Source organism: Perca flavescens, chromosome 8, assembly GCF_004354835.1.
Source record: "Perca flavescens isolate YP-PL-M2 chromosome 8, PFLA_1.0, whole genome shotgun sequence".
NCBI lineage: Eukaryota > Metazoa > Chordata > Actinopteri > Perciformes > Percidae > Perca > Perca flavescens.
In genome coordinates this window covers 6881402-6903098 of record NC_041338.1, presented here as the reverse complement: position 1 = coordinate 6903098, position 21697 = coordinate 6881402, and the positions used below count along the sequence as shown (strand labels likewise).

Genomic DNA, 21697 nt, shown 5'->3' with positions numbered 1-21697 from the left:
GTGTGTGTGTATGTGTGTGTGTGTGTGTGTGTGTGTGTGTGTGTGTGTGTGTGTGTGTGTGTGTGTGTGTGTGTGTGTAGTTTGGGTACATGTGTTTAAAGCATCTGTGTGTTCATATTTGTATATACTGTATGACAGCGCAGTGTCACTCTGTGGTCTTCTGTGTTAAAAATATGCCTCTGTGTTTTCAGGGACACTCTCATTTAATACACTGATGCATGATGGAGTATATTTCTTAATCTGTCCTCAGATGACAATAATTCCTTGCTTGGTGACCTTAACGTTTTGAAATTACAATGGTTTTAATATGTTGGAAGGTATAAACCCTGTAAATACATTTGTAGAGTAAAGGTCTAAGCTTGTATCACAGAAACATACTGAAGGCCACTAATAATTCATATTTATATGGCATTTGTAAGATTCTTTTCTCTCAACAATTTAAAATGTGATGAAAATAACTGTAGGGCAAAAATACATTATGTTAGATTATTTGTGTCCTGCCCTTCAGGGGGAAAAAAAGATGCATCTTCTTTTAGTGAGAGGCCATTTTTTAGTAGGCCTATCGCTTTATTTTTCTGTTCATATCATGGCACAATATTTTGTGATACAAAAAAACCAACAACATGCATTGTGGAGTTGAAAAGTGAATCACAATATCAACTAAATCATAGCAATTGGCTCTTGAACAAGGTATATGAGAGGTGCATATTTCTCACCTATGTCAATGTTCTCTTACTCTAAGATAACATGTTCCAGCTCAGACACAGGTTTTAAAGTGTAAAGTGCAGGTTAACCACCACAACCAATTAATATGCAAATAAAGTGCTCAATATGTATATATTTAAACATTTCTGTCTTAAAATGCTTTAAAATAACATTTATTGGGGTTAGCATAAGCATTAGCAAAGGTAGCATGTTTTTTACAGTAACTGGGTGATGACGTCATAAGAGGGAGTAGCAACTCATAGCAGGTACATAGACAGGCCAACAACGGGACAATTTTATCAATTTTCGCCATCTTATTCATCACTAAATTCACTTCTGACAACGTTTTAGGCGAGAAATTAACTGTTTAGATTTCGGATATAGGTAGTCTTGCGAAAATCGTTGCTAAATTGACAATTTGCAAGTTTTCGGAGTTGAGAAGCTCTGTAAAGTAACGCGACAACCAGCAGTGCCTGCCCCGGCCGCTGGCTCGTCGCTCGGACAGTCTCGCTCGGACACAACGCTGTAAACCGGAGGTCTCTCAGACCGCTCTCGTAAATAAGATGCTTTTATTTCGCCGTTGATGGATCGTTTGTTTAAATATCACAACGCATGTCCATCATAAGATTAACGGTCAAACCTGTGGTCTTTTCGGAGTTAAACTCAACAAGCACCTGACAATCTCGCTGGCCAGCCGTCTCTCACACACACACACGGCCACACACTCACACACACCGAGCCACAGCCGCAGCAGGCAGAGGAGAGAGTGGGTCACAGAGGCAGCAGTAAAATCAGCCCACTTCGTAGCCACAAACCTCACCCAGGCACGAATCAGCCGTTTGTCCTGGTGGACCCTCTGCCCTGTTTCTGATGTACTCGTACATCCCGCACAAACACAATAGTTTACCATTTTTGTTAGCTAGCTAGGTCTTCAATATAACTGCTAGCATACTAGCCGTTAGACTCTTGGAGTCCCTCTTATGACGTCACACCCCGCCTAGTGGACGGGAGGGGGAGTGCTTAAAACCACTGTAAAAAGTACCAACTTTTCATATTATATTCAGCATTTTGTTATAAAAAAAAATGGTGGGCGGCTCTAATCTTTATATTTAATAAACACATTGCTTAAATTCATGAAAAATTTAACCTGCAATTTACACTTTAACACTTACAGTACCAGCAACTCCAGTTTCTCTTTGTTTCCTTCAGACCTTCACTTAACGTATAATGCCACTAAAAGGCAGAAATAAATACTGTCATTGTTTGCTTTCAGTCAGATTGTTACAAATAGTAAGTGTAAACATTGTATTGTGTTTTATTATGGACCCTCAACAGACATTTGATGTTTTCAGCGACATCTGAGTTATCAAGGTGTTGTTTTTCAAAACTTTGAACATATATCATGTAACCACTTCAACATTCTAAAACCAGAGTTTAGTAAGGCAAAGAGGGCAAATCTGCAGTTTGTGATTGCGAAGGGTTAAAACAGTTAGTTGTAGTTATGTAGTTTAACATAATCATGGTAAGTGACCTTTTAGTAGAGAAACAAAGCTAAACCACCAATGGCTCCAGCCAAGTAATTTTGAGCACCAATGAGAGCGGCATGTGTCACATGAAGAGCTAACATTAAATTCCAAATTCCACATTAAGCGGATGCACAGTAGAGTTAAATAGAATAACATATCAAAAACTCACAGCTTGTGTAGTTGCCAGATGAATCATTTTGCCTTTTAGATTTCTATCCGAGTAACCCGCACCGAAGAAAAACAATAAAACGGGGCTCCTCCTGGGATATTTTTTATTTAATGTCAAAAGAGAGTCAACCATTCCTGTTTGTTCGACTGCTGCTGCTGTCTATATTCACTTTTTTTTTTATTGTAGGTGATTCTGCTGTGTTATACTCAGTGGAGAAGGAATGAAAGGAAACAGCTAACGACCCACAGCAATTACAGTATCTCAGAATATCACTAATGTAAAAGCGCTGCAGGTTTCTAAGATGGCCTCTAATCTGTCACTTCTCTTTATTTCCATAGGTTGGTATAGACTTCACAGCATCTAATGGGAACCCTCGAGAGCCGTCCTCCCTCCACTACATTAACCCACTGGGCAGCAACGAGTATCTCGCTGCCATTTTAGCTGTGGGACAAATCATACAGGACTATGATACGTGAGTATCCTCATGGCTGTTGCACTTGTTTTTAATCAATTAGGACTACAGTTATCTTTAAATAGTTGACTTCACTTTAACGGTCCAATGGTTTTAAACTGCATTTCCTGGGGAAGGGGCAGATTAAATACAAGCATTAGACCACTTATACCCCGTTTACACGTACATGGTTATTTTGAAAAACTGAGACATTTCCCTTCGTTTGTGCCCTTCGTTTACACGCAATCGGAGAATTTGCCTCTGAAAACGATTCTTTCTAAAAACTCCGGCCAGAGTGGAGATTTTGGAAAACTTAATTTGCATGTTTGCATGTAAACTGAGGTTTAGGCAGCCGAGTAAATGAGAAAGAGAAGAGAGCGGAAGTGATTTGTTGCTGTTGTTGCTATTTTCGGGATTCTGATTGGCTAACGTGGGCTTGAGCTTCGCGTTACACTGCCACCTACAGGTTTGGTATGCTCTTGATGGCATATATACACAGGTACGTGTAAACGAACACTTTTCTGAAAACTGACAGCTGTGCACAATGTTATTTTTGAAAACGGATAGGTTGAAATGTCGGTTTATGAAAACAGCCGGCCACGTATAAACGTAGGATTAAAGACTGATAGCATAGGGTGAGCTGGACTTGAAACCATATGAGAAACAGTGTGGATGCAGAGTTTCTCTACAAACAGTTACTATAACGTGTGATGAAAATCACTGTAGGTCAAAAAGACTACGTCAGATTGTTTGTGTATCCTGGTGCTTCTTCTCTTAGTGAGAAGGCATTTTACAATATTGCTTACGTCATTTTTCTGCCAGCTCTCTGCTAGTATCTCTACAAGTCTTTGAATGTGTTTCTTTGTTAAAAGGTAACAGGATTTCCTCTGCTGTCTAAATCCAGCTTGTTGAATTTGATTGAAAAAAAATTGAAAAAGGCTTAACTAACGTTCCAATGTGTTGTCATGGTTTCCTCCTCAGCGACAAAATGTTTCCTGCTCTGGGATTTGGAGCCCAACTCCCACCAGACTGGAAGGTATGTGTTTGTTGGTGGTGGTGTTGTTGTTGTCGTTGTTTTTGTTGTTGTTTGTTTTTGTGTGTGTATGTACGTGTGTGTGTGTGTGTGTGTGTGTGTGTGTGTGTGTGTGTGTGTGTGTGTGTGTGTGTGTGTGTGTGTGACAGAAGGAGGAGGGCGGGTTCTCATATGCAAACTTACAGTTAAAGCGAGCCTATATCAGACACACACACACACACACACACAGATTAAACTGTAAGCATTATACATGCATATTCACATGATTACGCAACTGTCAACCCGTCTGTGTTGCCATGGCACTGAGCTGATGAAAAGGACAGAGGAGAGAGAGCGGTACACAGAGGGAGAGAGAGAGAGAGAGGGTGGGAGGGAGGGAGAAAGTGTGGGAGAAATGGACAGTATTTTTTCAACAATATTTTACAGTGTAGTGAACGAAGAATATTAAGTTTATTGTCTTTGTTTCTTATCTGCTCAGGTGTCACACGAATTTGCAATCAACTTTAACCCCACCAACCCATTCTGTTCAGGTGAGTTACTGTGCAGCAGTCCCAGATGCCATCGGTGACCCTGCTTGTACCTTTAATAAATATTCATGATATATTCACATTTTTAAATCATGCCTCAAATTAGTTTTTATTTTATGGGACTAATCTGTGTAGCCCGACCGATACTGTATATTTGAGGCAAATACAAAAAACAATCTGATCGGGATCTCCGTCATATTTGACCAACAAATGGGACATTTTACATTTGAAACAAACTGTAGTTTATATTAGTGCTGTGCAATTAATCAAATTTAATCGTGATTATAATGTCAGCTACTAACGATCACAAAAACAGAGTAATTCCAGATTTTTTTTATTATTTGCACATTATGTTAAGTAAACATTTTTTTTTGTCTTGTGTTCTGAATGAAAAAAAAAGTTCCAACAGGAAAAGTATTAAGGGGAATTCAACAGTTCAAGCTGCTTTGTTTAACTGTTAAATTCAATAATTGCAACATCTTTCCAAAAGTCTTAGTCTAAGTATTTGTGTTAAATAGTAGATGGATAGATTTTTAACCTGACAAGCCAGACCCACATTAAGATGTTGGGTCTGGGAACTCACCATTGGCAGGGCTCAATCCGAGGGGCGGGATAAACGGTTGTCTTTCAAATTCCTTCTGCACTCATAGCCAACCAGAGCAACGCTCGTTGATAGATTAAACTTTTGCCGTATCCGGTCGGCAAAACTCCAAACACATCTTCCTTTTTAAGAATGACTTCAGTGCTTAACTCCAAGTCTTCCAGAGAAAGCTGAGTCCAAAGACTGCTTTTCGCCAGCAGCAGCAGCCATCTTCTTTGTTTTCAAGTAGCAGGGAATTCACGCGGAACCATCGCAACTCTGCCGTCCTTATGTTAAGCCCACCCACCGACTCTATACACAATGTGATTGGCCTGACCAGAATTTGGTTTTTCCAGCTCGCAAGCCAACAGAGAGTTGCTAGACTGACCCTGGCTGCAAATTACATTTGCTGCCACTAGGGTGCGTCTAGATCTCTAGGCTACGGGATTTTAATATTGACCAAAATAAATAAAGTGATGATAGATTTTTCCGAGCAGCTCTAGTTTGTAGTGTACATAAACGTAGAGTATGTAGTGGTCTCACTGATCTTAAAATACCTAAAAAATAATCTTTGGCATTTCTGAACTGCAATATCATTATAATTATTGGCTAATATGCGGATCCGAAAAAGGTATTATTGTACAATATATCTGTCTTGATAGAAACTTGGGCTGGGGCAGTGAAGCCCATTGCAACACTGTATGGGATATTGTTACAAACAAACTTTACTTAACTATTAACAAGAACCATCTGAACCTTTGCCTGGTCTTGATGCCTCATCAACATACAGACTTGTTTTCTGTTTACAACACTATTCCATTTATAATAACATCAGCTGAAAACACTGTTGCTTATTTATATTTATGTTTTTGGCTATTTTGTGGCCTGGGCCCACATCCTCTGCCAACAAGCAGTATTAACAGATAGGAATTACTAAGCATTTTCTTTCCGTATGAAGATGAGAAATATTGTCTTATTTGTTTATAGATATCTTGTCAGGCCCCTATTAAATATGACTACACTAGTGTTGCAACAGCAAAAAGGTTGCCACCACTGTGTGAGAAACTGAAACAGAATTAAAGTTCAATTAAAAGGATAGAAGAATATAGTCCCATTTTCTCTACAATGCCATTGTGACTTTGTGGAAATACATTTAACACTACAGAGAAAGAGCTAAAACACCAGTGCAATAGAAACTGGAGTATTCTTTATTTTTAACAAGAATGCAGGACACCCTGAAAAAAAAGACATGTCATCTCCAGATCATGTGACAGCAGCAGGTTCTGTACTCCTCTATAAGTGTCTGAGTAAATAACACCTTCACACTTCACCTACACTTTTTACGATGTTTGTGTAAATTGGTCGTATAAATAGCAGTGCACACTATGATACCAAACAGTTGCTCCTGACAATTCAGACCAGTGAAAGATCCAGAAAAGTTATTTATTGATTGTGTGTAATAATTAATTAATAAGTATAACTCTTAAGAGGTTAAATTATGGAGATAGATAAATCTCAATATAATTTGTGTGAGCAGATAGACAATCCCTATGTAAATGTGTAATCTGTGGATATCAAAAACCTTCCACAAATACAAAAAAGATTTCAAAACTCCTAAAAATATTTTTGCAAATATGAAATGGATCTGCAGGGGGTAATATTTTGAGATTAAAGTCTTAAATTTACCACATAAACACTTACATATTTTCTGAGATTAAAGTCATAAATTTACAAGAAATAAACTCACAAATTTACGACTAAAGTCGGAAACGGAACCACATTGCTTCAGAATCACCACAGACCGTATACCGTATATTAATAGTATATTGCAATCGGATTTAGCAATAACGAAATACTTGTGATTTTAGCCCCAAATCACTATATTATCATAAGCATCCGGACTTTAAAGAGACATTGTCATGAATTGTGCTCCAACCAAGTTTGGGCGGTTTTTGGTAATTTTTGCTATAATAGTTTGCAGGTGCTGGAAAGGTTTCTTTTCAACATGTAAATTGGAGGGGGGGGGGGCAAAACTAACTATTTTAAAAGAGAAGACATTTTGGGGACTGAGCCAAGCGTTCAGCAAATAAACTCATTCACACATTTAATTGTCTGGTTGTATTTAGCTGATTGGAGTCTGAAATAGCACTGCTGATGAGAAACAATAGTTTTCATGAGCTTCTGGCCCTGAGTTGAAAATGTGTCACTTCAGCTGGGAGATATGCGTAAAAGACACATCATATACGTGGCCCATCGTTATTTTCCCCCTATTATAAACCTCTTTTCCTCCTCTTTTCGCTGTCTCTCTCCTGCTCTCACCACCTCTTACCCATCTTTCAATTTAAGGTTTGTTGGAATTTGAATTCTTTCTTTCTCTCTCTCTGTCTAGGTGTGGAGGGTATTGCCCAGGCCTACTCTGCCTGTCTCCCTCACATTCGTTTCTACGGCCCAACTAACTTTGCTCCAATCATCAGCCATGTAGCACGTTTTGCTGCCCAGGCGCTTCAACAAGAGAATGCAGCGGTAGGTGGCAACATCTTACTTATCTGACTTTCCATGTTTTAATTATTCTTCAGTTGAATCTGTACATTGCAGACAAGAATGATGAGAAACAGGGGATAATACAGTATGTAATACATTTGCAAATATGCAGACTGTATTGCAGTTTCCATTACAAACAGTAACCACTACAACTCCCATGCCTCAACCCAGCCAGCCATCAATTGAAATCCGTCAGAACACACCTGCCCGTAACGGCCCACATGTCCATCTTTCAGACATAGACTGTAAACTTATATACATGTAGCATCTGCGATAGATTTCTTAAAGAGACCCTATTGTGCTCTTTGGAGTTTCCCCCTTTCTTTAGTGTGTTGTATAGTAAAACACTAGTATGTGTTTCAAGAGATAATATAATCCATACCTTTTTTCAGCCAGGAGGTGATTATAAAATGCAGCTACATTTTAGCAAAATGGTTACAGTAAACATGGCAGCTAAGAATGTAGTAGTACTTTTTATGAATTTGTTTCTGTATAATAAAAAAAATCTGTACTCCATCAATCTGCTGTGGTAAAATTATGTAAATATTTATCAAAACCCATTTGGTTTTTCACAGGAAACATGTTAGTAGATACATTTATAATTAGATTAACTTTAGTATTATTTTGCAACACAAGCAATGTTAGTCTAATTCTTAGATACTTAGATAAAAACAAAGAGTGAGGTGAATGCTACTTTCCATGTAGTGAGTTACATAATTTAATAATTGATTATACTGATAGCAATCTTTTGGATTGGATTGGCCAGCTGACCAATCATAGCAGACTGGGCTTTTCAGACAGAGGCGTTGTAGCAATGGTCAGTATGAGAAATATAATGTGTTTTTTGAACATCAAAGCATGTAAACCTATTGTAGAAGATCCCAAAAATGCAAATATGATGCTGAAACGGAGCATGATAGGACCTCTTTGAGGGAATTAAGTCAAATTAAAGTATTGTCTATTCGACAATGAAGTTGGCTTCATTGTCTGGGGAAATTGATTTTTGACTACACGTCATGCCAATCCTGCCATGTATGCACAGGTCATGATCGCAATGCAGACAAGTCCTGTCGAGAGAAGGGCTTTGAAACTGAACTTGCCATTAAAAAGACCCTTTCCTTTATCCAATTCTGCTCAAGGAAGTTTGTTTAACCACCAAAGCTGTACAGGGTGCGGCACATTACATTACATGTCATTTAGTTGACACTTTTATCCAAAGCAAATTACAATAATGTATATGTCAGAGGCCGCACGACTCTGAAAAAAATAGGGGTTAAGTGTCTTGCTCAGGGACACATTGGTTGATGTATCGCAGTGGGAATTGAACCCAGATCTCCCACACCAAAGGAATGTGTCATATCCACTGCGCCATCACCACCCACACATCCTCTTGGCATGTTCGGTGTTAGGTACATACCTGCAAACTAGTCGCTTTTCGGCGAAAATCGCGTTTTAAATGGGAAAATGTTATCCACGTGAATCGTGTCGATCCAAAGAGTTTTAATTTTTTTTGGGGGGGGGGGGGTCGTCCGAGACCCGGTGCTAATACAGCACCAGTGCCTTAACGACCGTTATCTACCAGACCAAATAGCAACGCAGATTTCGGTGCCTTATTTAGGTGCCACTTAAATGCCTGCACTTCTCTCTGATGCTCCGAAAACGGACGTTAGAGGCAACTGTAAAATCGCCGCACGGGACGCTAGTTAACACTACACTGGACAGCAGGTAACGTTAGCCTACTGTTAGCTAGCAGCTGGGGTAAATACGGTTAAAAGGCTGACAGCTAAACGGTGTAAAAGTGTGTCTGTATTTCACTGTAGAGGATTTCAACAGTCTGCTGCTGCTGTTGTCTGAAAAACAACACAGATGTTGCGTTCACTTGAAATTCGGCTCCCCAGCCTCGTGCTGCATTCAAAGTTGTTGTAAAATACCCTTTTCCCATCCAGTGGTTGTTTTTGTCGTTTAACAGGAATTTACTGGTGAAACAAGTTACTGTTATAAGTTATTGTTATTACATTTTAATAAATCATTTCATTTTGACCCTGTGGCCTTAGCAATAAACAAGCCGTTCTTTAATTTCGGCGACTGTCGTTTTGGGCTTTTTTTTTTTTTTTTTAAGATCAACTTTTTATTGTTTTATATTTTGAACATAATGGCATCCCAGATCACGTTCCTCAGAACACCTTCAGCACACCGCGGGTCACCTCGTAGAACATACCGGAGATGCGCTTCACTCTGCCGCGGCGAGCCAGACGGATGGCGGGTTTGGTCATCTCCTGGATGTTCTTACGGAGCACTTTGGTTTCTGCTAGCCATCCACAACGTTACTGCCATCGATGTATTATAAGGTTACTGCTGCATCGCTTCCTGTTTTTCCCAACTACGTAGCACCGGAGGCCTGAATCATACAATGTGCGTGCGTCGATCACCCGTCAAAATAAATTATGCCGTTAAAAGGAATTTGCGTAAACTTGTTATTATCACATTTATTTTGACAGCCCTACTGATAACCCTACTTTGTTATCAGAGCCCTCTGCACAGCACTACTGTTCCTATGTAGTGCTCTCGTTGAAATGAAGTCTCAAATGAGCAGTATTTCTCTTGGCTGCCTAGAGACTATTCAAACCACTGATGCTGCTCTAGCACAGCTTCTAAATCTGTCACTTGGGGACCCAAATAAGGATTAAGTAATAAGTTATACTTATACATAAGTATTTGCATTTGAGCCACAGACTTGTTTAGTGGGTCCTGGGTTTTAACTCCAGTAAGGCCCACAGGTGCAGCAGCAGAATCATGTCAAGCCAGTTAATCTATTTTAATTTCCAATTGCATGTTTCTAATTCAGAGCTAGCGAGGCAAAAAGTAATTTTCTAACAAAAACAAACAATCCTTTAAAAAAAAAAAAAAAAAAAACAGGCTGTGCAGATGGAAGACGTTTATCCCCGTCCATGGTTCAGTCTGTTTCAATGTATTTTTTCATGTTGGACTGCGTGACTACACTGCATTTTCAACTAGATGAGTTTGAAGCACAAAATCAGAGGTCTCGCACATGTCGGGTTACATTACCCGTGAAAAAAATTACATGTGTGACACCTCACAGGAGTTTCAGATTTACAAACGTTCAACAAATGGTAGGTAGATGTCCCTGTCTTTTATGTATCCAGTGGCATGTTGCCTGCCTAAATCTGGAGAGAGTGCAGTAGCTGGGTATCATTATGCTCCCATGGTGCTTTTTGTCCCTAATTGTATCTTGTCACCCTCTGGAGAACAAATACACGAGCAAAATACACAAAGGATTGTACTCGTCTGTGTGTTGTGTGCCAGAATCCTTTTGTTTCTGTAAGGATGTGGTTGCAGGCCATTTTCTTGTTTTATATTACAGGGAGTTCAAACAGGGGTGGAACATAGGAAGGAGTGACAGACAATGAGATGTGACAGCTGCAGCAGAAGTGTGGACCACATACTGGGGTAGTAGACTGGTGTGTGGTATGTGTATGTGTGCGTGTGTGTGTGCGTGTGCGTGTGTGTAGGTTGTAGGTGCACAGATCGGCTGTTGCTCTGCCTCAGTGTTCCTGTTCCTTTAGATAATAAGAGAACCTGCAGTCTGCAGACTGTGTAAGAACACACTCCTGTTATACTTACACACACACACACACACACACACACACGCACACACAGGCTGCAGGCCAGTGCAGTTTGTGTGTGTCCCAGGGTGTAAGCGACCCTGTCTGTATGTGTGATAATGATTCTCTAATGAGCGCTGCTGTTAGCACATTAAAGAGATAGGCTTCAGAGCCCTCCCTGTGTGTGTGTGTGTGTGTGTGTGTGTGTGTGTGTGGGGGGGTTTGTAGGCTGTACAGATCGGCTGTTGCTCTGCCTCAGTGTTCCTGTTCCTTTAGATATCAAGAGAACCTGCAACTGCAGACTGTGTAAGAACACACTCCTGTTACCGACATACTTACACACACACACACGCACAGGCTGCAGGCCAGTGCAGTTTGTGCGTGTCCCAGTGTGTAAGCGACCCTGTCTGTATGTGTGATAATGATTCTCTAATGAGCGCTGTGTGTGTGTGTGTGTGCCTCTGTGCCTTTGCTATAAATGGTCAGTTCCTTGGCATAAGTGAAGTCGCAGTTGTATTGGACGATCAATATCAATATGTTTTACAATGATTGGCTTATTTACACTTACAGACATGTGGCTAGTAACGTTCAATCATATTCATGGAGGTTTATAGCGCAGTAATTATAACCCAACACTTTCACGGTTTACTCTATAGATCCCGCTCATGCCTAGGCCGTTTGCCGCTGCAGCTCCCATCACCACCCCAATCTCCTTAAGTGGTAGTTCATGTTGTTGATTTATTGTTTTTATTTATTGTTCATGTATTGTATGCGTTGGGGGATTAGCTCTCTTTTTTGCCTTTTCCACCAAATCTAACTGTACAACCATTTTGCTATAAATGGTCAATTCCTTGGCGTAAGTGTCTGACTGAACTATGAAACCAACCAATTTTTAAGTTTTTGAGGTGATTCCCAGCTCATATCAGTCTATGAAAACTATTTTCCCCTTACACTTACTCATCATTTTTTTGCAAACTCAAGATTGTTGTATGTCAGAATCCATTGTGTGATGTGATTGGTCTGTAGGCAGGTTTTTGACATGTTTTGATCTGAACATCTGAAGTTAACTTAAGTCAGGACAGCATATATTACCATGGTGATTTCCCCAGGATAGAAGAGTATGTTTCGTGATACTGGAAAGCCCAAGCTAAGCCCAAAAAATAGCTGGCTAACCCACTAATCTCATCCCGTGGTACAGGCCTCTGGTGTTTCCCCAGTTTGTTTTGACTGTTTGCATTGAATGGAACCTGATTTGTTTCATCATTGTGTTAATGCTCAAAAAATTGGCGCAATAGTGTGTCTGTGTGTGTGTGTGTGTGTGTGTGTGCGTGCGTGTGTGTCTGTTTGTCTGTGCGTGTTTGTATTTATTTGTGTATGCGCAGTAAGATGGTAGGATGTATTTTATGCATTACGACTAGATTTCACAGCTTTGTAGAATTTTCATCTCAAATTGGTTGATGTGTTTGTCATTAAGATTGTTAGATGTTTCATATCTGATTATAATAAAAAATAAAACAAAAACAAAGTAGCTTGTCTAAACATGTACCTCACTGAAAATGTTTCATGTCTAATGATTGTCCTCCTCAGCTGCTGCAGTTTGAGGAGTTTCTTGTGTGAGTTTGGATGGTTTTGTCACCTAAATGTCTTTGGTGTGTGTATATATACACAGCAAAGACATTTAGGTGACAAAACCTAGCCTATATATATAAATAATGTACTGTATAAACAATGTACAGTTTACTCATAATTTGCTAATTTAACCTTTAGGGTGATGGTCTTTTACATATTTCTGTGGCATATATGTTGTGCTTTACATCTTCACCCTAATGCTTTGCTAATACCACTTGCAAAGCACTGGGTTTACAGTTTTACAGTATTTGTCTCTTTTCTATCACCATAGCTTATTTGCTTTTTTTTTTAAACATTTGTGAATGTTTTTTTTTGTAAATAAGAATAAGAAGAGACAGGATGAGTGCCATTTGTCTGCACAGTCCATCTCCAGACCTGGCCGTTAAACGTATTTTCCACTTTATACAGACACATTTCTGTGTGCCCTTTATGCATTCAATATGGTTACATTTGCAGAAAAAAAATCCAACAAGAAACTTCAACACGTATGGATTCCAACTGCTACAGGACCTGATGCTTTTCTTTCTGATTCTCTACAAATTATTCACCATTTGTTCTTCCTTTCGTTTTTCATCTATTCCCCTTGTTCATCTGTGGATTCTTTTTATTCTTCTTGTTTTCTTCCACCATTTTTTTTTTCCAGGTACAGATGGTGTGCTCCGTTATATGAATGGAGCCCAACTTGCTGCGATGCGGAAAAGTTTTCATTCTGTTTTCCGTTTTGTCGTCCAGCTCTCTGTCTCCCTCTTCTTAAATTATTTCCTGTCTTCTTTTCACTGTCACACCTAACACTCTCTGAAATGTCCTTTTTTTTTTTTTTTCATTTCTCCCTGGTCTCGGTCTTTGTTCTAGCCCTCCTTGTCCGCCTCCACAACATTATGTCACTTTGCTTAGCATTATTGACAGCATAATCATAATGATTATAACTGATTGTCTCAGTCTTCTTTCTTGATGCAGATTTCTGTTCAAGTGACTTTGGAAGAGATTCAAGATTTAGCAGTGACATCACATGAAAATGGGCTTTCTCATTTCCATCATTTCTCTCTCTATAACTTCCCTTCCACCATCCCTTTTCCCCTCTGCAGCAGTACTTCACTCTCCTCATTATAACGGACGGTGTCATCAGCGATATGGACGAGACGCGTGATGCCATCGTACAGGCGTCTAAGCTACCCATGTCTATCATCATTATTGGCGTGGGCAACGCAGACTTCGCTGCCATGGAGTTCTTAGATGGAGACGCCAGCGTTTTAAGGTCCAACACAGGAGAGGAGGCTGTTCGAGACATTGTGCAGTTCGTCCCTTTCAGGGATTTCCGAAATGTGAGTATTGGTCTCGGAAATGACACGGAACCTGCATGCACTCAAAGAAAAGAAATAGAGATCTGCTTCAAGTTGTACGTTGACTGTAACAGGACAATTAAGAATGTAGATTGGTGTCAAGTACGTTAAGTCGTTGACTTCCAAATGCTGTTTATAAAAACTAGCAGTTACAAAAATCCGATGAGTAAACTAAAGTATGAGTGTGGCAAATAAAAAAATAAAATAAAGTAGAAATGGCAACACCGCCACCTAGAGTAAAAGAGCCTAGCACTGTAAAAAGGCTGCACAGGTTCTTAAAATCAGGGGTGAGCGGAGTTATAAAACACAAACCAAGGTTAGAACTTTACAGTAAATGTATTCATATACGGTATATTTATCAGTCCTTCCAGAAAATCTGGAATCTTGTAAAGTAAGTAAGTAAAGTTTATTTCTAGAGCACATTTAAACACAGTTTAAGCTGACCAAAATGCTGTACAAACAAGCACTAAGGTGCTGTATTAACCCTTGTGTGGTCCTTTGGGTCACCAAGACCCGAAGGACCACACAAGGGTTAAAAAATGCGATGGAATATGCGGGATATTTATGCAATTTTATGCGATGAAATTGCGGGAACTTGCAAATATTGCGGGAACTTGCAAAAACTGCGGTTTTAAAGAAAAAAAAAGGGATTTTCCCCAACAACCTGCCTTTTCGATGATGTTCACGTTGCATAATTACGTCACTTCATAATGTTCCCATGGCAACAGGGGAAAGTAGCTGCTCTTGTGTGAAGTAAACGCAACATTTTTCAACTTTCTGCTAAGATATATGTGACTTTTTTGCAACGAAAATGCGGGGATTATGAAATAATGCAAGCCCCGCATATTTTGCGCAGAAATTGCCAATTTATGCGGCGAACATGCGGCGTATCTGAAAAACTGCAGCCGCCGCATAAATATGTGGACTTTGGCTGATCATGCATTGAATTATGCGATCGCATAATCGCGTTTTTCTGGAGGGACTGATTTATAGTTCTGGCGACATCCCATGTCCTGCCAGCGGCTGCAGCCTGGGATTAAGAGACAAGGACATTGCTTCAGTTATAAAATCGCTATGACACCCCTCTGCTGTTCCATGTCTCTTCCCTTACTCTTGCCTGCGGCGATCCTTCCGATGCTGCTACACTCTTCCCAGCTTGTCCGATTGTCCTCAAAGCACTCGCACAGGGAACTCCACCAGCCGGCAATCTCAGATGCTGACTGCCACGAGTCGAGGAGCTGGGGATGCAATTTAAGGAAAGTGAGATGCACCATGTGTCTCTGTGCTTTTCCTCCTACCACCGAGGTGTCACTTCTGGCTGGCCTTCCCCATAGGAATATTTCAGGTGGAAAAGCCAGCGCTGACCAAACGCACCTTAGTCTATATTAAGGAAGTTTAATTTCCGGGATTGTTCAGATGCCACCGGACATTCCGCCGGATGTCCGTCAGCTTTCTTTGTGTTTTGTCATTTGTCATTTTAAACTCCGGTGGATTTATGGTTAGCTGCTCCTCAGATCTCTGCAGGGTAAATCCAGACAGCTGCCCAATCTGAGTTTTCTTGTTGCATGACTAAAACAACCTTTGTACACGTTCCACCGAAAGAAGTTCCTTCCAGAGGCTATTTTGCAGCGGCACTGTTGCTCAGTCCTGCGCTTAGCACCGCCCATGACGATTGTGATTGGCGTAAAGAAATGCCAATAAACCAGAGCACGTTTCTCTTCCATCCCGGAATGCTGTGTAGACTCGCCAGACCCTCCTCCGCTGCGCCGTGTAGGAAGGTCTAGCAATGCGAGACTACACGCACCTGGTCCTCACCTCGGACCACGGGCAGGCGTGGTGCTGCTTCTGACGGGGTCCCCTCGTCCCCCGTCAGAGCTCCACGCCACCGAGTTCTTCTCCATCTGTTTCTCCTGTTGTCTCTCTCCTCGTGCTCTGGTTCTCTCTCGTCTCCCAGCTCCACACCTGCTACTAAATGGTCCTGTGTGTACACCTGCTGCTCGTTGGGTTAATTACTGGCTTTCACGGTGGGTGTGAAAAAGCTATACTGCTGAAAAACTACACAATAAAAACAACCAACTTAAAACATGCAAATAAAACCATGCAAAATAATATAACACACGCCATGCAATTAAAAACACTTTTGCCCTGTGAGTGAGCATTTCAAAAACGTTACTCTAGTGAAGTACTTGACTATGTTAATTTACAGCTGTGGAATGTCCTCAGTGGAACTGTGTAGAAACATGAATAGTTAGAACAAAATATGTCTCTTTACATAGATGCGAGTTTCTGGTGAGTCATCTACAAAGTTTAACAGCCAAACAGCTCCCGGTGAAGTTTGACGTCTTTCAGTCACCATTTGCCGAGATGCCACTTGAGCTGATGTTTGGACTTGCTGATGTGATCTGCAGTGGCACTTTGACTCCATCTCAGTTCCGCGGTGGAGGCTTTACCTATGACATGATGTCATTCTGTCTGAATGTGAATGTGTTATTCAGTGGCCGCCCGTTGCTACTCAGACTGTAGCTGCTCACACACAGCACACATTCAGGCTCTGCTTGATGAAGAGAGAGCTGCCTGGTTGTCTCAGACTCGACAGAGACACTGGGACCATGTGTTGATGAGCATACATACAGGTTTGACAAGTGTCCATACACACAGGACTCACTAAGTGCATTTTTTTTCATTATTATATATTTTTATATATTGTGTGTGTGTGTGTGTGTGTGTGTGTGGGCTGGAGGTGGGCGAGCTGACTTCCTCTGTGGTGGGAGGAACACAGCGTTTGCTGGCTTCGTTCCAGTTTATTGGTGGGAGGGTGAGAGACAGCAACAGACATAATAAAGAGGAAGATGGAGAAATTATTATTATTATTATTATTATTATAAACTTTATTCATTCAATTCTTTTCCAATGACACCCTGATTACAGCACCAAAAAAAATGACAGTAAAAATAAATAATCTGATCATAAAACAATACCCAAATTACAATATGTTGTGCAAATACATCTACTGATGCTACTGGACACATCTTCAGTGACGTTCCTGGAATCATCGGGTGTTTCGGGTCTTTCAACATCATACACCTTCATCCATGCGACGCAGCTGAGGCTGATCAGACCCCAGCTTGTGTCCAGTTGGCGAATCTAGCTACTTTGCCCCCCCATGGATCTCCTCTCTTGAGCCATAGCCATCTTGAGGCTTTCTCTGCCGCTTCGGTGGTATTGTGGATGGCTCCTCACTCCATTGAAGCCTAACACACTCAAGGCCCAGAACAGGGATCGGGCTGTAAAGCCCGTGCTTCTGACCTCTATTGGGAGACACCTTGCTCTCCATCCGGCTTGTTGACACTCGCCGACCAGTCCTTCGTGCTTGGCGAGCTTCCTTTCAAAGGCCTCTTCCAGGCGTTCTTCCCAAGGGACCGTTAGCTCCAACAGAACCACTTGTTTGTCGGAGTCAGATAAGAGAACAGCATCTGGTCTTAAGTTGGTGGTCACAATGTGGTTGGGGTTGCTGCTCCAGGTCCACCATCAGCTGCCAGTCCTCTCATTGGATATAAAGAAAAAACGACCACCAGTACACAACCATATGCAACCATCAGCCAGCACTGGTGCACTGGATGAGCAGATACCAGGGGTCTCATTCATAAACGTGGCGTACGCACAAAACAAGGCTGAAAATGTGCGTACGCCACTTCCCACGCAAAGGTTGTGATTTATAAAAAACAAACTTCAAGGGAGAACGTGCGTTCCTCCACACAAACTCGGACCCATGCGTACGCACATTTTGGAGACAATGGGAATTGGCGACGCGGATGGTGACGTGGTGAACTGAAGTCAGACTGCAGAAAGTAAATGTGGGAAGAATGATGACTCATAATATGTTAGTATTGATGCCTCACGCATATTTCTTGGCTCCGTTTCATCCACGTTACCATGAAGATTAAATCCAGCAGTGCTATTTGCGCTTGTACTGAGTGATACTTCCATAAACACCTTGTAAAATCCAACTCAAATCTTTAATAAAAATTCGTTGCTAATACAGCACCTTAGTGCTTGTTTGTACAGCATTTTGGTCAGCTTAAACTGTGTTTAAATGTGCTCTAGAAATAAACTTTACTTACTTACTTTACAAGAAACCGGGTTTAGAGAGCAATTCTCAACAAAGTAAACGGAAGTACATAATCCTTGTTTTGTCCTTTAACACAAGGGTTAATCGGCGCTGTCTCGCCGTCACATTGTCTGCTACGGAGCGGAGGAGGAGGAGGAGATGGCCCGACTGCATGGAATACAGGATAGCATCAAATACCCTACCATTAGATAACTGCAGAACACAGTGTAAATAACTAAATAGCTGTCCTTAATACTGTGCATATATCATCAAATGTCAAAGTCTGAAAATATAGCCGTTCAGCTCTCGTGCAATCGTTACACTTAATGTCCTCGTTATCGGTCCGAACTTTAATACTGTTTGTGACAAAACCTGCATGAAGAAAAGTGTGTTTGCCTATTAGACTTTCGTCTTCAAATTGTATCTCGTGGTGGTTGATACCACTAGTTGCTGCTGTGATTTTGGCAAAGTGTTAACAATCACAATATGTTGTAAACATATAAATTCTGCGGTGAACCCGTGCGTAATGCTGCACAATGGCACTGCTGGCCCTGCAGGAGGACTACGCCAACGGAAGAATCAGGAGAAAAAGAGACTTCAGGGACCATGACGATGACTGGCTAATATGTCGATTTAAATTCCCTAATATAGCTTTAATAGTAATATAGCTGCGCTCTTGGATCTATGTACTGAATTGAGTCCAGTAGGGCAAAGCGCCGTAAACGTGCCATCCCGGTCCAAATACAGGTTCTCGCCACTCCGGGGGCAACCGGCTGTTTCCAGAGGGAAATGTCAGACAGCTAAGTGTTTTATATAAATATTATATGTAATCTTCAACTTTATCACTAAGGCCTGTTTATAATATAGGCCTATAGTTCTGTTAAATCTTATCATATAGGTCTGGTATATCGAAGCTGTCCCTGAGTGCCGTAAAGCCTGCCGTTTTGGACGGTATTATTAATATATGGTAGTCGATGGATCAGGTTTCCCTACACTGTGCGAGAACAGGCCGAATTTATAATTCAATTTGCATCAATTCACCAGCGTCTGAGAAGTTTTTTGCTTTTTCCCTACCAGTGGTCACAATTCGGTGTAACGAAAGAACTGTCAGGGTCATTAACATACTGATCAGCATTCACGAGGTGCTTTGCATTGACCATTTATGGGCGTGTACAGGGCGAAATAAGAGGCTGATTCACATACGCACACTTGTGGGTAATCTGTGATTTATAAAGGGAGCATTGCTTACAGATCTAAGTTTTATAAATCAGAATTCTTTTTTTTGCCGTATGCCATTTTTGGCTTTTGGGCATACGTACACTTCGATCACCAGTAATCTTACCTGTTTTCATCTTTCTTTTTGTTCCGTGTTTTTGTAGAAATAAATGTGCTCTCTTGCTCCCTTTCTCTCTCAGGCACCCAAGGAGACGCTCGCCAAGTCGGTCCTGGCCGAGCTGCCTCAGCAGGTCACCCAGTACTTTAAACAGCGGAATCTACCGCCCACCAACACAACGCCGAAGTGAGACGGCCAAAGACGAGAGCCCACACGCTGTACAATAGCTCATCAAAGCCTCTCTTCCTGTTTACGGCAAACAAGACAGAAGGAAAGTGTGTATATCAGCTGTGAACAACCATGAGTTGTGGACAAAAAAAAAAAAAAAAAAAAAAATCAAACATTGAAGCTATCCCTGCCATTATATTTGCAAAACTGTTACTGGTTAGAGAATGTTTTGTCAGTATCCAGTGTGAATCCATCAGAAGTGATTTTTCCTGTTTCTTAAAGCTTGAGAACGATAATAATGATGTGTAAAGAACCTTGCTTGTCTACAGTGATGGCAGGTGTCTGAAAATGATATGGATATATATGAATATGGCCTTTTTTTTTTTTTTTTTTAAGAGAAATGAAAAATATCCAGATTTATCAGGATGTAGTTTTTTTTGTTGCTTTTTGCATGTGTGTCTTGTGATTGATACCATGTGACGGATACAACTCTTTGGTGTAAAGTCCCTTCTAAGCTGAAATACTGTATATCAGTGGATGAATCCTGTCCCGTTGTCGTATGGATCCTTTTCAGGTAGCAGATCAGATGAAGTCTGTTTGCTTTTGTGCTCGTGTGGCAGACTCAGACTGAGCCTGAACAGAGCACTATTTCTTCACAACCTGCTCCGGCGTCGGAGGGGGCGGGGGGGGGAGGCTTTTAATTTTGACATTTTTGATCACCGGCCATCTCAGAGGTGGGTTCTAATGCTCCACTATGCTGATTTGATTCAAGAGAACAGAACCAGAGGAGGGTGAGGCCTTAGTGGCAGCTGTAGCACTAACCCAAGATCGATGTGGGATACTGTGTGTGAACTGTATTAGGCTGTTAAATACGGAGCCATTTTGCTAGATTTTGCAAAATCCTTGTATTTCTTATGAATTCAGTTCATCCTGCATGTTGCCAATATCTACTCACTGTTTACAAACTGATGCTGTTGATCACAAACCGCACGTTTTTTTTTTTTAAATTATGTATCAGATTTTGTAAATATTTTAATGAAATTCTGCCGAAAGGAAAGAAAGTGTTACATGGCAAAGAAAGACGTGTCAAAGAAGGCTGTTACTGTCAGAGTTTGAATGATTGGAAGCAGAAGAGGAGTTTCTCATATGCATATATATCGAATGTATATTTATATGGCGCCGTTCATGTTCTGATAAGCCAATGTTTCTGACATGTTTCTAATGTACTTTTTATGCAGTGCTGATTTGCGTAATTATCCTACTATGTGTATTGCTGTGAATCTTTGTACTAAATGTGTTGCTATTCATTTTATAAAGTTGTGTCTATGTCCACACTCAGGTTAATAAACTGAAGGAAATGTCACATGTCCTGTGTCTCTGTGGATATAAGAGCAGCACGCCACAACGACCATCCCAAATTGCCTGGTATCGTGACATCCCTACAAGGGACCATAAGTTGTGAACTCTGAAGGGAATAGGTACCTACCTGGGATTCCCCGTACCGATCCCAAATCTCCTGCACTACCAGAGGGCCCTGAATCCTCTCGACCCGCTCCACAGTCGGGTGCGCCGCATTGAGACGGAATCCAGAGACGTGCCGCTGAAGGTGGTCTGCTGTGTTAGATGAGGAGGCGCAGACAAGCCAGTCGTTGAGGAAGGGGTACATCTTTACTCCCCTCAGACCTGGTGATGTTGAGGCTGCCGTCATGCATCTTGTGAAAATGCAAGAAGCAAGGGACAGGCCTAACAGTAGGATAGCAACTACCTGATATGCTCGACCTTAAAAGGCAAAGCGGAGAGACTTTGTGTTCTGGGTGAATACGAAATTAGAAGTAGGCGTCCCTGAGGTCTATAGATGTGAACCACTCTCCTGGAGTGATAGGCAGAAGGATGTTGACTGTACAAAGAATCTGAAATGCAGACTGATCTCATGAAATGGCGCATGTATGACACGCCAATTCGTA

At 41.1% G+C, this 21697-nt stretch overlaps 1 protein-coding gene across 4 annotated transcripts in view; it reads left to right on the top strand.

Annotated features, from left to right (window-relative positions):
- cpne2 (copine II) overlaps positions 1 to 21027 on the top strand; it is a 61705-nt gene extending 40678 nt beyond the window's left edge. For 3 of the 4 annotated variants that reach the window (XM_028584614.1, XM_028584613.1, XM_028584615.1), the window contains exons 11-16: positions 2739 to 2872; positions 3833 to 3887; positions 4363 to 4414; positions 7381 to 7514; positions 13870 to 14106; positions 19648 to 21027. In XM_028584614.1, coding sequence (XP_028440415.1) covers positions 2739 to 2872; positions 3833 to 3887; positions 4363 to 4414; positions 7381 to 7514; positions 13870 to 14106; positions 19648 to 19755 — 720 coding nt within the window. In that variant the 3' untranslated portion in view covers positions 19756 to 21027. Of the gene's footprint in view, positions 1 to 2738; positions 2873 to 3832; positions 3888 to 4362; positions 4415 to 7380; positions 7515 to 10914; positions 11034 to 13869; positions 14107 to 19647 lie in introns of those variants that run through there. The other variant, XM_028584616.1, reaches the window with a different exon arrangement.
- The last annotated feature ends 670 nt before the right edge of the window (positions 21028 to 21697 follow it).